Here is a 15,445-nt window from a genome sequence, read left to right as displayed (position 1 = left end):
AAGTTGCCTTAACTCTGATTGCTGGCAACTCTACATTTCCAAATCATAAATTGTGGCACTGAAAAATATTTAGATTACTGCAATAAAGCTATTTAGATAACAGGGTAGCTTTATTATTGAAATAGTGGGATATCTGTGACATGAATTTACAAATAGCAACTCCTGATGGATGCACTTCACTTTGACCTGTTAGAACTATGCCCTGAAGCACCTGGAGTTAAATTGGATTGGAACAGAGGTAACATGGATCAGTATGACATATATCTGATTCACATCTTCCTGTTATAAATGCTGTGTATCGTCTCCCACTAATATTAACCCTCTAAAATACATTTAATATCCTCATTTCAAATGAACAAAGCATTAAAAATTGAATACTTATGCTCACTTTTTTTATTTTCTCTTCCCTATTTCCCTATTTATCCTTTTTTTAAAAAAATTAAACTTTTGTTTTATTATTTTCTACCTTTATGTTCTTTTTCCCCTAACTTTAATAGACTATTACTTACCATCCTTCTTCCTTCCAGTTTTTTTGGAAAATAACCTTTTCAAAAGCTTTTCCGGGGGGCTATTTTACCCACTTAATGAAAAGCGGAGTTAAGAGTGGAAATGAGAACTGTTTTAGCCTGGCTAACTTATTGTTTATACTTTGTGTGATGTGTTTGCTGACAATTGAAAGATGTGATGAGATCATTAGCACCAGAGCAAGTTATCACATCATTGAAAATTGTGGTTTTACCGATCAATAATTATCGACTCTGTGGGGTGGGGGGTGACTTCCACAGAAAATATAATTTCATTGAATATACTTTAAACCGGGACATTAGTTCAACTGTGGATTTTGTTTACACATGATGGTGGGTTGATGTAAATATTATCAACAGTTGGTGCATCCTGTACATTTTTTTAAAAAACAGATTGCTCCTTTCTCATAAAGCATTGCACACAGCTGCTCATGTTGCACTGAATTACTTTTCAAACTGTCCTGATGAAATAGCCCCAACGTCTAGCGATTCAGGTCTTTCTTATTAACTGTGGTTAAACAGCCTGAATAATATAGCACTTTTGTCAGCTGAACTGCTACAACCATCGCCATGACAACCAATTACTTATTGAAAATGTTGGCTCATTCTAATACTGGCCATAAATTCAATAAAATGCATAATCCATGGTACATGAGATATTACCACAGCCATCAATCTCAGCTACAGATTGAAGATCTCATTAACCTTAAAAACTGTGGAGCTTAGTCATGTTTTATCTATGCTATGCTGTAAACAAAGTACCTACACAAAATGCATTGTAGCAATCCTATGTGATGTAATCCTATGTAGACATGAAAGGCGCTATACAAATGTAATTTTGTTGTTGTTGTTGTAGACGTTATCCTTTGTAGATGTTATCCTAAATGAAAGGCGCTATATCAATGCAAGTTCTTGTTGTAGCAATGAAGGATGAACTTCCAGATATCAGAATGACATACGTATTGTGCTAGTGCTACCTTTGCTCCCCAGATTTAACTGAAAATGCCATATTCATAACTGCAAATTGCAATTCCACTCACCACTTCCCTTTCAGACATTTCTTGCTTGGAAAGGAACCAAAAGATCCATTAAAAGATTGAACAGCAACATTGGGGTTTGAGATTGAATTTTTTTCTTCTAATTCGATGGTGAATCCCACAATTTCAGTCATAAAGCAGAAGTTGCTCTTTGTGCAGTGATTTTTGATTTCCAAATTCTGCATTGTTCGAGCTTGCACCTAACTAACCATGTAGGGTTGATGCGAAACTAAGAAAAAGCTTTTGGGGTTTCATAAAATCCTCCAGAGACCAGTAACTTTCTAAAATGGACTTCTGATTGTTTTTGCCTCTACAAGTTCACTTGGTTCTGATAAGTGCCAGAGTCATGTGATGCATTTTATGTGGTTGCATTATGTAATATACATTCTGACTGATGGCTATGTGTATTTCAGTGCAGTCTCATCATCAAGTAGCTGTGATAGCTGACTTGTTTTTAACAAGTATGATGAACAAGCAATCCTAAGTATGGGGCATTGCTAAGCACTGCAATCAATTCCACAATCATCCAAGTTACAAACAATTCAAGTGTAATAGTTTATTTGTTCTGTGATTTATTGTCATTCTGTTTTTTTTAATCTATGCAGTTGCACAAATAATTTAGCTGCACCTAAGACTAATTACAGTATTTGCAAATACCTGTAATACTGATTACTAATGGTAATTGAGCAATTAATCACTTGTTACTGAAAAAGCATCTTACATGGTGAAAGAAATAAGCAGGTATTTCCTGGAGAACACTGGAGCCAACTGAAAGCATTCCAAAAACAGCGTGATTTCATTAAAGAGTTTCAGCCATTCACTGTAATTTACATTAACATCAACCAGCCTTTCTCTATTGTCCTTATCCCTCAGTAATGAATAAATAACCTGGCATGCCTTTCAAAATCTAAATTGACATCATAAACCAGAAGTGCGGGGAGGAAGGGGAGATTTGGAGAAGGACAAGTGGGAACCTCTGCTGATTTCTCCCTAATGTAGCACACTTAGGGGAAAAGTCAGCTTGGGTTCCCACTTGTGTGTCCCCTCCTGAGGACAGCTAATGCAGCAGAAAGCAGGGATTGAGCCTGCAGATCCCCAGTCTTTATGGTCAGGGAATGCATGAAGAGTCNTTTTTTTCTAGGTTATGAAGGGAGAACAGGAGGATTTTCAAATAACTAATCTTGCGCTAGTTTATATAGATCAACAGGAAGAGAGATGACTTTGCAAAGCCTAAAGTACAAAAAAAACTAATTTGGTGTTTGAATCGTGCTGTGATGGGCCTGCTGTGTATGGTTCCCATTCTTACATTTAAATGTGCATTGTGCAAATGTTAAGGCAATAGAGTACAAATGGCAATACGGTTTGTAAAGTGCTTTCATTTGTCTTCCATAAGCAAAATGTCGTTGAATGCACTTGCATACAATAATTTTGTTTCAAAAATCTAAAATACGCATTATATGATATATCTTTGCACAAAATTATATATCAGTACAAACATAGTGAGGAAAATTGATAACTACTGTTGATGTCTTGATATGGTATTTTATAATGGCAGAATTATAATAGATCTATTGCCCCTTGCCTGATCAATATGCAATATCAGTGTTATCCATATTTATGTTGCCCTCATACTATATATTATTCAAATGCCAATCATTCCATTAAGTATTGTTCCTGCTAAGTATTATGACGATTATGGATTCAACAGTGGTAATATTGTACAAAAATGAATAAACTTAAAAGAACACACAGGATATAACTATCAAAGCAATATTTATTTCAACACATTGGCTACCTTCCTACAATGTTATGAAAAATCCTTTTCTCATTGATATTAATTAATCTGTGTGTGCTTCGTTCAGGTTAGAAGATAATAATCAAACTTTTGTTTACTGTATTCATTCTTAGGTGTATGAGACACTTCCATGCTGCAGTGATTGCAGTCAGTATAACTGGATCGCTGAACCTTGGACTGTTTGCAAAATCAGCAGAGAGGCCACTCACAACTGTGGAGAAGCCACACAGATGAGAAACATTAGGCAAGTAGAAATAGTTTATTTTAAAAAGGTCTCATTGGGAAAACATTTCACCACTGTCCAGATTTACGAATTCCCCTATACCCGGCTCCCACCACATCCCTTCATATTTTTACTCCCTGAGTATCTATCCAGTGTAAGATCAGATCAGTGGGCGAGCCTTCAGCCTCTCTGCCTTTGGAACGTCATCCTACATTTTCTTTGCCTTGCTCCCTCTCTTGCCTCCTTCAAGTCCAGGCACTATACAAAGTAATTTTGCATTGTGCTGTACTGTATTTTCGTAGATTTCAAAGATACTTACAGAACACTGGCTTCAAAGTTAAGATTGTATTTAAGAATTTGGCATATTTTGATTATTCTGAAATGCTAAGACAATACATTAAATTGAGACCCAGGTGCAGTTTCCCTTGCCCATCCGCCTTGAAATGTTTGGAAGCCTTCTGATTTGAGTTTCCTTTCATTTTATCATTCGACATGATGTTACAGTGCAAGTGCAACAAAATTGAACTGCCGGTTTATATTGCATAGCTTGCAGTGCAAACAGGCAATACAATTTTGTTGGGAAGCAAATAACTTCTTAATCTGTACCACATTCCAATTACTGGTGTCTAAAAATGCTCTCGTGGTGTAAATGCAGAAGTACCCAACAAGGTAAAATAACATTTTATCATGGTTATCTCATCTATACTAATAAAGACTTAGATAGACACACAGTCAGACATTTTGTCTTTATTAGTATAGATAGATTATTGTATAAAATTATATGCATAAGGGGAGGGGCTAAACTCTAGAGTGGGAGGGTCCCACCTTCAGCCCCAGGCTTCAACCTCCCTGGCTAGTCCCTGCTAGGCTGTGGCAAGGAGGAAGCTGGAAACCCCACAGCCTTACTGAGTCAACTGCCACCAGCCCACCTCCTACATGGCACCGCCAGTCTGGGTCGCCCAGGAGCAGCAGGAAAAGCAGCCGAACTGCTGCCATCAACGCTGCTCGAGGCAACTTCCACCTCACCGCCGCCATCTTGTTCCCGCCGCTCTGAGTGCATGTGTGTTGCGTGCCACTGGGAATTGGCTCTGCTACCAGGGGTAACTGCAGCATATATATAACTGTTTAACACGTAGCTCATCAATGATAGGAGATACCCCCCAAAACATGCCCATGACACTCCTCAATGCAAGACCTTTCTGATGAGGTATAAATCATGTCTCTACGTCAATCAGTTATTGAGTTCTTTGTGGACACACAGACACACACACAGACATTACGTCTTTATTAGTATAGATTAGTATAGATATATACAGTATATATAAAAGTAATGAAGATGCTTCTTGTTTTACCTCTATAGATGTGTGAGTAGTGCAGCTGATGGACTTGGGGAGAACGTGAATGATACTCTATGTGATTATGAGGAGAAGCCAGCTGGAACCCGTCAGTGCTCTCTGCCTTGCCCAAATGATTGTGTAGTGTCTGACTGGGGCCAATGGAGCGCATGTTCACAGGTTGGTGTTTCTTTTTGTTTCAACTGTGTTCAATACAATCAGAATATCCAATGTTTGAGACATAATTATTCACATTAGTCAAAAAATACACAGAGAATTAAACCATTAGGATTAATGTGTAAAGTTCATTTATTCTCTGTTTTTCTCTGCTGGGAGCAACGTGATTTATATTGCAATGTTACTCTCACTGTAATATCTTCAATGTTGTAAAGTTTAGATGAAGCAGATATTGTCAAAAATTGCTGTATGTTTGTCTAGCCAAATCATCGAGAGTTACATACTATTGATGTTTATACTTTCAACCAGCCATGCGATCTGCACTTAAATAAAGCCTTTAAAATTGGGAACTCAAGTAAAAGCGAGTAAGCTGAATGCACACAAGCATAGGGTCCACAGTGCAATCATGTTTTATTCAAATTTGTACAATAAAGAGGTGCATTATAACAGGGCTGCACTCTACACAATACATTTTGTGAAGCACTTTGTGAGTTTTTTATGTGATGTAACTATTATACCAAATGCAAGGATTACTAGTGTTAATCCTGAGTCATGGAGCCAGGTTTGACCCTATCAGTCACACACTGCTAATATCTCCCACCTTGCAGCAAAGTTCCAAAGGGTGGGGGCAGAGAGGCTGAAAGCCCGACTGCCGATGGGGGGTGTGGACCAGGCCGGAGCCTGCTGAGCGGAGGGAGCAGACAGGTTGATATGGGGTTAGCAAGTCACAGAGGTAGAAAGGAGCTAGACCATGGAGGTTTTTGAAGACGAAGACAAAGATCTTGAACTCTGTCCTTTGGGCGATGGGGAGCCAGTGGAGCTGGGCAAGGCTTAGGTTGATAGTGTCATAGAGCCTTGTGTGGAAGTTCTGGATGATTTGAGGCTTGTGGAGGGAAGAGTTGAGAAGGCCAACAGGTAGGGAGTTGGGATAGTCAAGCCTAGATGCAGTAAATGCATGGATAAGGTTTTCACTGAGGGGAGAAGTAGTGGAGGAGCTGGGCGATGTTGTGGAGATGGGGGAAGGCAGAGCGGGTCATGGTACGGATATGGGATAGAAAGGACAGTTGACATACAAACAAGATGCCATGGTTCTGAACTGGCTCAGTGAAATGGAGTGTACATCCATGGATGTGGTCAAGTGGGGATAGGAGACGAGGAGGATGGAGGGAGAGGAGGACTGAGCAGGAGTGATGCAGGGTAGAGGACAGGGATGGGGGCATTTGGGGGAAAAGCAGCTCGGATCAGGGGCGGCAGCCAAAATGCTTATGCTGAGACGGGAGGCAAAGCAATCAGCCTGCAGGAATGGAGACAGCGGGGGCGAGAAGAGACTCATTGCATTATTTACCAGATTGCCCAACCTGTAAATTAACACAGAGAAGTTTGCAGTGAGAAGAGAGAGGAAGGAAGCAAGATAATAATAATGAAAATAAGACTGTACCAAACCTGATTCCAATATTTCAAAAAGTGGCACACGGAAATGATGTCACGCAGGGAGTTTCAGCAGTTGGTTCAGGCGGGAGATTTTGAAGCCACATTACTGAAGGTTTAATAATACAGTTTACATAGTTGATAACTTAATGTCATGATTCTTGATTCTAAACTGAGCACAGTCTGCTCAGTGTGGAATTAGACAGTCATTACAATCTCCCTTTCTTACCAAGACACATTTTTTGTCTGACCAAGTATAATACAAGATTACTCCAAGGTACACAAGGGCACAGGTTTGTGGTTGTGAAGGGCAATTAGAGGACAGACACCATTGAACTTTTTCTTTGCACAGAAGGTGATCCACAGCTGGAATTCATTACTAGGAAGTTTCGTAGAGGCTAGTGGATACTGGGTTTACTTAATAAACTGTTAGAAGCTAGGGTTAGCATTTTATATGGGCTCCATTTGTACCATTGTTCTGATATTGCATTATAGCAGAAACTCTAAATAATGATTAAATCCAAACTGTTTGCTGAATAAATAAGAAACAGACGCATACTCAGGTACACCATAAAAAAGCAATAACACAAAAAGAATTGTACATTTTTCAAAAATACAGTTTTTAAAATGAGCTTTCAGCGGATTGAAGACTTATTCTGGTGACTACTTGCACCATTTGCCCTTTGTACAGTCGACAAAACAGATGTTGATACAGCACATTGCAATTGGATTAATTCCTCACAGGCATGCATTAACACACAAAGCGAAGTACTGGAGAGGATTCGGGCTGTGATGTTCTGGATAATCTGCAATTTATGTCGGGTGAAGCTTTGGGGGCCAATGCGAAGAGCAATCTAGAGCACTAAATTCCATACTTTTAACACTATTTATGTAAATGAAGATGGTTGATGTATGCTGGAGCCCCAATTATCATGTGTGCTTGTGATCCCCAAAATCCCATCCCACATTATAGCAAGGCGCAATAGCAGGTTTCACTGCGCCTGCACACTTCCGGTTGACTCACTCTCATCCCACTCAGCTCTTGTTAGCCTGCAAACCAAAGTCCTAATGGGTAGGGTGGTCCTAGCTGGACAAGCAGCAGGAAAACTTGCCAGACAGCGAGATCAATACAAGATATGCGGTTCTAGCTGGTTGGACTCCAGCAGTACCCCAACATACCCAGATGTTTAGGTAAGCTAAAGCGAGAAGCTAAAATGGGTGATTCTGGGTCATTAGGACATTAGGACACATCATCACTTCTCAGGCAGAACTGCGCAGGAACTTTTCAATGAACTTTAGTTTTCTTGAAAACCATGAAGCTAACATCTGGGTTCAGTGTATTGTGTAAATGCCCTTTAGCAAAATTGAATGTTTGTTGTTTTTTTTTACTGCCCTGACTGGCTTGCAGTAGGAAGCATCAAAAATTGGACATCATGCTCCACGTGCTCACCATACTCAAATAGCTTCTCTACCCACACACCCCAACCCGACCGCCCCCGCACCCCCCCAACCAGGTGCAACAAACAGCGTAATATATTTCTGCCTGGAAAGTTCAAAATTTGTGCCATGATGTTCATTGATTCAGAACAAATTAACTTCCAGATACATTTTTTTTGAATTAGTATAGTGCAGAAACTGCAGCTTTTCATATAAAAGGCTGTGCAAAGAATTGGTTTTATCTCCCAAGAGAAGATTTTTGTTAAAAAAATAAGTGTCACTTGTAAAGTTGGTGCAAAATTTAGGTAATCATGAAGAGGTTTTTCACCATAATCATTTGGGTCCTATCTATTTATATCCGAGCGCTTATTGGATGGTTCTTTTTAAATGAAAATAGACTGCACGTGTTGTTACCCCCTCTCCCCCACTACTCCTCCCCTTAATATACTATTCGCAAACAAACCTTAAGTGAAGTATTATCTCCAGCACCACTGTTTCGTGACATATTAGCAAAAGACAAGGAATGTGGTGCAAACCATTTCCTTTATACGTTAGTAATCCGATAGGGTGTGACACCGCAACAACCGATTAGGAAAAGGAGTAACTGAAACCCATTTCCTGTTGAAAGTTAGTAACTGATGATTTTAACGCACCAATGCAGGCAACAGAAATAAAAACATTGTTTCTCTTCCCAGTATAGCAAATACTATATCAGGGAGAGGGGAAGGGAGGCAACAGCATCTGCAGTCTGCCTTAATTTAAACAGAAGCATCAAATAAGTGCACTGATAAAAAGGACTCAAGTGATTATGCTGAAAAATCTCTTCATGATTACCCTATACTTTGCACCAACTTTGAAGTGGAAAATGCTGAAAGTCTGGAAAGGTTAATCATCACCTAAAAAAGCCAAATATATTCAGTTAGATTTTGTGTCAAACATTTCACTGGAATGCTGTTTTACCCCTTTCAGCTGTTCGACTTCAGATTTCCAACTTTTCTCCATTAACAAATGTAATAACAATAATAATCCATGCAACTTTGCACTTGTCATGTCGGGAGAATGTCTCAAAGCGTTTCACAGGATTTACTGTGAAGTGTCGTGATTGTGTGTTTTGTAGATTGCTGTTTGTTCCATACTGTGGATTTCCAGAATTGGTACTTTTCTGTTAATTTGCTCCCCCCCCACACTCATCCCTCCTTGTTACCTGTTGTATTTTATGTGTGATTTTTATACAGCATTGCAATGTTCTAAATGTCAGTGTTCGGACTCGATATCCACTACGTTTGCCGGCAAATGGGAAAACCTGCCCAGAAGTCTCGGAAGTGGAACCTTGTGTCCTCAACAAAAACTGCTTTCACTATCAGTACAACTTAACAGGTAATGGGATGTTACAGAATTGCAAGCAATAGATCCTATCAAAACTCACACTCAATTGAAAAGAAATCGAGCCATAAGGAGGGGTAGAGGTTCATGTGTAGTATAAACACCTGCATGGATCAGATGGGCCAAATAGACTGTTTAATTCCTGTACGGTCTACGACAACAACAACTTGGACTTATATAGTGCCCTCCATGCAGGGTAGTGTCTCAGGAGGTTTAACAATGACGGAGCCTAATTCCGAACTGGGGTGGGGAGGTGACCGTAAGCACGTTCGAAAAGGAAGGTTTGCAGGTGGGACTTGAAAAAGGGAAGAGATGGTGCAAGGCGGAGGGATTGAGGGAGAGCATTCCAGAGTTTTGGGGCATAGAGGCTGAAAGCGCTTCTTCCAATGGTGGCTTGGAGGTTGCGGGGGACAAGCAGGAGGCCGATGTCAGTCGAGCGGAGGCGGCAGGTGGTGGATTGGGGAGTGAGGAAGTCGGAGAGATGGGGAGGTGCCAGAGAGTGAAGGAATTTGAACACGAGTGTGAGGTTCTTGAAGTCGATCCGTTCAGTGATGTGGAGCCAGTGGAGCCTGGGCCAAAACTGGTGAGATGTGGGTACAAAGTTTGATCTGAGTCAGTGTGCGGGCGGCAGAGTTCTGAGTGAGTTGGATCTTTTGAATAGTGGAGCTGGGGAGACTGGCGAGGAGTGCGTTTGAGTAAACCAGGCAGGAGGTGACAAACACATGCACCAGGGTTTCGGCTGCAGTTGAGGTAAGGTACGGTCGGAGGTGGGCAATGTGGCGGAGGTGGAGGCAGGCAGTCCTGGTCAGGGACTGGATGTGGGGGAGGAAAGACAGCTGGGAGTTGAACCAGTCTATGTAATTCTATGCAAAAAAAATTAAACTGTGAGTTGATTTCAGAAGAACAACTGATGTTTCTGGATCGTACGAATCAGCCAGTATTGATGATATTGTGGGTTTTGTAGATATTGGTTAGAGCACTTGCCTCGCATGAGAGAGGGTCCATGTTTGATTTCCGGACAGGGCGAAACTTTAGGCAAGTTTCCTTACTCCACACACCACTGTTTACATAGCAGTAAGTAGGAACCCGGTTGTTAGTCGATTGCCGGATTGTTTTTCCGTGGGTATTAATATCTTCAAAATAAATAAATAATAATTTGCTCACTCAATCCATGACTGTTTGTGGGACACTGCTGTGTGCAATTGGCTGCCATATTTCGCCCACAACATATACAGTTAATTCACTTTATACTATATCCTTTGAAGTGCTTAGAGATGTCTAAACAACATGATAAAGCTCTATATCAAATGCAAGGATTACTATTATTATTGTTTGCAAGCCCCAGGTTACAGCTTTCTGTTGAGTGACATTTATGAGTCTCTGCAGACGGTCCACATATATCAGTAATCTGAACAGAATATCATTGACCTGTATAACTGTACTGAGCCTCCAGTCCACTCATAATACAGAGAAATAGCACTGCATACATTTATATTTGTCCTTGGGGAAAAAAAGGACAAAGGTCCTTGGGGAAGAAAAGCCTTGGGTATGATGTGGGGGTGAGTGGGGAGAGGGGGGGGGGGAAGTGTGGGTGGCTTTGTAAATAGTAGTTACAATCTCTTAACATGAGCGTGCCACTATCATAGTCAGTGTATGTAGAAATTACAGTGAGTACCACCTACTGCTTGTCCAGCTAGTACCACCCTACCCGTTAGGACTTTGGGTGACAGGATAACAGGAGCTGAGTGGGATGATTCCCCCAGTAACTTGTCCTTCCAAGACCTGCCGATGATCCAGGCTGGCCGTGTGGTCATATGCAGTGCCTACTGTGAGTACTATTGCATGCTATCTGAGAGGTAATATACGTATGTTCAGAGTTACTGGTGTATAAACTGGCAGGAGGAATATTGCTGAACAGAATACAACATTCTTCTCATTTGCACCAGTTAGGAATTCATGCAGCATGTTTAATTTGTGGTGTATCTGAGACGTTTCACAGTGTCAGAGACAGTGGTCGCTAGTTAATGAAGTGACCTTCTATTTGTGTGGCTTTGTGATCCTCAGATTGGGGCACTTGCCAGCTGAATGATGAAGCAGTTTGCGGGGAAGGAATGAAGAGCCGCATGTTGGACTGTGTGCGGAGTGACAGAAAATCAGTTGCTATCAAGCACTGTGAGAAGGTGAGACTTCACAGTCCAATGTCTAAATCTGGACACAATTCCAACCTTCAGCATACAATTATACAGAATTATAGATTAATATGTACTGTTAACAGCACATCAATTGCAGTGGCTTGTTATATGCAGTAATGTTCATGATCATTCATGCAGCACAAACAAGCCAGTGAAGCATAAAAGTGAAACATTTGTTGATAATGACTGTTACATAATACAACAGGATTGACAGCTATTATTTGAATCAACTCTTTCTGACATCACATTGTATTCATAAGCAGNAAAAACATCATTTGGAAAACAGCAGCCTGTTTTACATTTCTTTTACGCATCGTGAATGGATTCCAACCCCCAACTGTTATAATTGGGACACTGCTGCGTGCAATTGGCTGCCGCGTTTTGTCCACAAAATCCACAGTCACTCCACTTTACAGTATATTCTGTGAAGGGCTTTGAGACGTCTTGACGACCTAATAAGGCACAATATCAAATACAAGGATTCAAAAAATGCAAATGCAAGGATTCTAATTGAACCAGTGCCAGGAAGAAGCATGTTGACAGGGGAAGTACTGTATCAGAAAGAGAGGCAACAACAGAAAATTATAAATTATAACGACTCTTTTCCGTTGAAAGTTATGTTTCAACTGCTCCTTTGTAAACACTTAGGAAATGTAAGATTGTATGATACTCGGATTCATTAAAAAAAAGCAATAAAAATATGATGGGCACGACAGTAACGCAATGTAATTGGAGGTATGGGATTTCATTGATTTCTGTAAAATGTAAACAACAACAAAATTACATTTCTATAGCGTCTTTCAAATCAGGAGGATGCCCCAAGGTGCTGGACGATCAGTATTTCGGACCCGAGCTGGGGGTTGGGATTGGGGAGGGCGGGTAGGGGAAGGATGGTGATCTAAGGCATGGTCAGAGGAGGGTCTTGAGATGGGTCTTCAAGGAGGCAAGGGAGGGGGCGAGGTGGAGGAACTGCGGGATGAAGTTCCAGGGGATGGGGGCAGAATGGCAGAAGGCCTGCCCGCCAATTGTGGGGCGGGCGAGGCAGGAGAACGTGATGTAGGCTGGAGCCCGCTGAGCGGTGGAAACAGGCAGGAAGGTAGGGCGTTATGAGGTCTCAGAGGTAGGGGGAGCAAGGCCATGGAGGGCTTTGAAAGTGAGGACCAGGATCTTGAACTGTATCGTCTGTGTGATGGGAAGCTAGTGGAGTCGCATGAGGATAGGGATGATAGCGTCATGGAGCCTGGTGTGGGAGAGGACACGGGCAGCAGAGTTTTGGAGGATCTGCAGCCTATCGAAGGAGGAGTTGGGGAGGCCGACAAGCAGAGAGTTTTCATAGTCAAGCCTGGATGTTATGAATGCATATATGTGAGTCAGTTGTGGAACCAGATGATCTTGCAGAGGTGGGGGAAAGCAGAGCGGGTCATGGCACGGATGTGAGGTAGAAACGATACTTAATTGTCAAACAAGATGCCAAGGTTCTAGACTGGCTCAATGAGTTGGAGTGTGCAACGATGGAGGGTGATGCTGTCAGCACCTGATATGTGGAGACATTGACGGTAGCCAATCAGGAGGGCCTCGGTTTTGTTGATGTTCAACTGAAGAAAGTTAGCTCTCATCCAGGACTTGATGTCTGACAGACATTCTGTCAGGACAGCAGTGGACCTGCACTGGAGGCAGAGAGGTAGAGTTGGGTGACATCTGTGTACATGTGGAAGTTGACCCCAATGTTTGCAGATGATGTCACTAAGAGGGAGCATATAGATATTGAAGAGGAGGGGACCAAGGACAGAGCCCTGAGGAACACCCCACGAGATGGTGCAGGGGCTAGAGGAGAAACCGTTTGTGGAGATCAGGTGGAGACGGTGGGAGAGGTAGGATCTGAACCATTCAAGGACAGAACCATAAAAGTTGAGGTGAGAGGAGAGGTGGTGGCGGAGGATAGAGTGGTCAACGGTATTGAAGGCATCTAGGTAGGTCAAGTAGGATGAGGAGGCAGAGGGAGCCCTGGTCGCAGATGGACAAAATGTAATTTGTCACTTTGACCAAAGCTATTTCTGTGCTGTGGGTGGCACGGAAATCCGATTGGAGCTCGTGAAGGGAGTGGCAGAGGGAGCTGAGCGGATGCCCTTGACTTTGGTTTCGAGGAAGTCCAGCATTGCCTCGCAGTTGGTATTGGAGGAGAGGATGGGTGAGGCATGAGAGGATGGGCAGAGGAGCCGGTTGGTGATGGAGAAGAGGAGCCTGGGGTTGTCCTTGGCCTCCAAGATTGTGTTGGAGTAGAACGCCGATTTACCGGACGGTGCACAAACTCCATTGAATATATTAAAATCAAAAATGACAGGTCATGGAAACTGTTCACTCTCGGAAATTACATATGGACATTTGGTCCTCAAAGATCAAACGCATTTTAGGATCAGTGCTTATTTATTACTTTCTGTTGTATAGGGATGACATTTCACACTTTATTCCACTGATTTTCAGCTCTTCTCCATAACCAGTCTATTTGTGATACAACAATGTTAGTTGAAACAAATTCTATGTAATACCACATATATCATGTCCATCGGTGGATTGCGGGTTCGACAGGCTTTATAAATTCAATAATTAAACAGTACAACATACACCAGTACAAGAAAGCTGAAATCAATGAGACACTAGTAAAAAGGTAAGGTTGTTATCTATTTATCTACATTTTTAAGGTGAGATTCAAAGGTTAATTTTCAATTCCTGGTTTGATGCTTATAATAATAGTAATAATAATAATAATCCTTGCATTTGATGTAGCAATTTAGCACTGTCTCAAAGCGCTTCACAGAATATAAAAACAACACTTTACAGAATATACTGTAAAGTGAATTGACTGTATAATTTGTGGGCGAAACGTGTATGAACTTAGAATCTTTGCATTGTCCTGCAAAGTACTGTCATAATGATTATGATCCTTGTATTTGATATCATGCATTTAATTTCAGGAGAATGTCACAAAGTGCTTCACAGGATTTACTGTAAAGTTTACTGACTGTCTTTTGTAGGCAAATGCGGCAGCCAATTTGCACAAAACAGTATCCCACAGTCAGCCAAGAAGTGAAAAGTGTAGCAACTTTACAAACACAATCATCAAACAGGAGTAGTTCAAATTGTCATTATGTATGAAAAAAACTTTGATAAGACTAATATTAGGCAAAGGCACTCAAAGTCTAAATACAATCTTTTTTTAAATAAAGACAGAAAATAAAATTAGATTAAGATAAGCCAAACTGGATCATAAAGCCTTTTATTTACACAAAACAGTCAACCTTTACGTGAAATCTATTGTATTTGTTAATTCTTCTGAGGCAGTGTTCTGTCTAAATACATCCTGATCCTCAAATTTAACAACAACAACAACAAGATTCCATTTATTGAGCGCCTTTCACATCGGGAGGACGTCCCAAGGCGCTGTACAGTTGGGTCAGGACCCGAGCAGGGGGCAATGGTCAGGGTGAGGGGAGGGAACGGAGGGAGCGAGGAGGGGGTAGAGAGTCGAGAGGGGAGCTGAAGGCTCGGTCAAAGAGAAAGGTGTTGAGACCGGCCTTGAAGGAGGAAAGGGAGGAGGCGGCGAAGGCACTGGGGGATAGAGTTCCAGAGCCTCGGGGCTGAGAGGCTGAAGGCCCGGCCACCGATGGTAGGGTGGTTGGGGCGGGGGATGTGGAGCAGACCGGAGCCAGAGGAAGGGAGGGTACGGGCAGGTAGGTAGGGGGATAGTAGGTCAGAGAGGTAGGAGGGAGCGAGGCCTTGTAGGTGAGGATGAGGATCTTGAATTCGATCCTCTGGGGGATGGGGAGCCAGTGGAGGCGAGCGAGGGTGGGAGTGATGTGGTCCCGAAGCCTGGTGCGGGACAGTACACAAGCTGCAGAGTTCTGAATGACCTGCAGT

General features: G+C 41.9%; 1 protein-coding gene across 1 annotated transcript in view; it reads left to right on the top strand.

Annotated features, from left to right (window-relative positions):
* The window catches only part of thsd7ba (thrombospondin, type I, domain containing 7Ba), a 180,901-nt gene that overhangs the window by 127,705 nt on the left and 37,751 nt on the right, over positions 1-15,445 (top strand). The window contains exons 14-17 of the mRNA XM_042336209.1: positions 3,470-3,600; positions 4,940-5,093; positions 9,191-9,332; positions 11,403-11,518. Of these exons, the coding sequence (XP_042192143.1) occupies positions 3,470-3,600; positions 4,940-5,093; positions 9,191-9,332; positions 11,403-11,518 (543 nt within the window). The remainder of the gene's footprint in view (positions 1-3,469; positions 3,601-4,939; positions 5,094-9,190; positions 9,333-11,402; positions 11,519-15,445) is intronic.

This window comes from Callorhinchus milii, unplaced genomic scaffold (assembly GCF_018977255.1).
Source record: "Callorhinchus milii isolate IMCB2004 unplaced genomic scaffold, IMCB_Cmil_1.0 Scaffold6, whole genome shotgun sequence".
In the NCBI taxonomy this organism is placed as follows: Eukaryota; Metazoa; Chordata; class Chondrichthyes; order Chimaeriformes; family Callorhinchidae; genus Callorhinchus; species Callorhinchus milii.
Note: the sequence above shows the minus strand (reverse complement) of the source record. Positions and strands in the feature narration are given on the sequence as shown.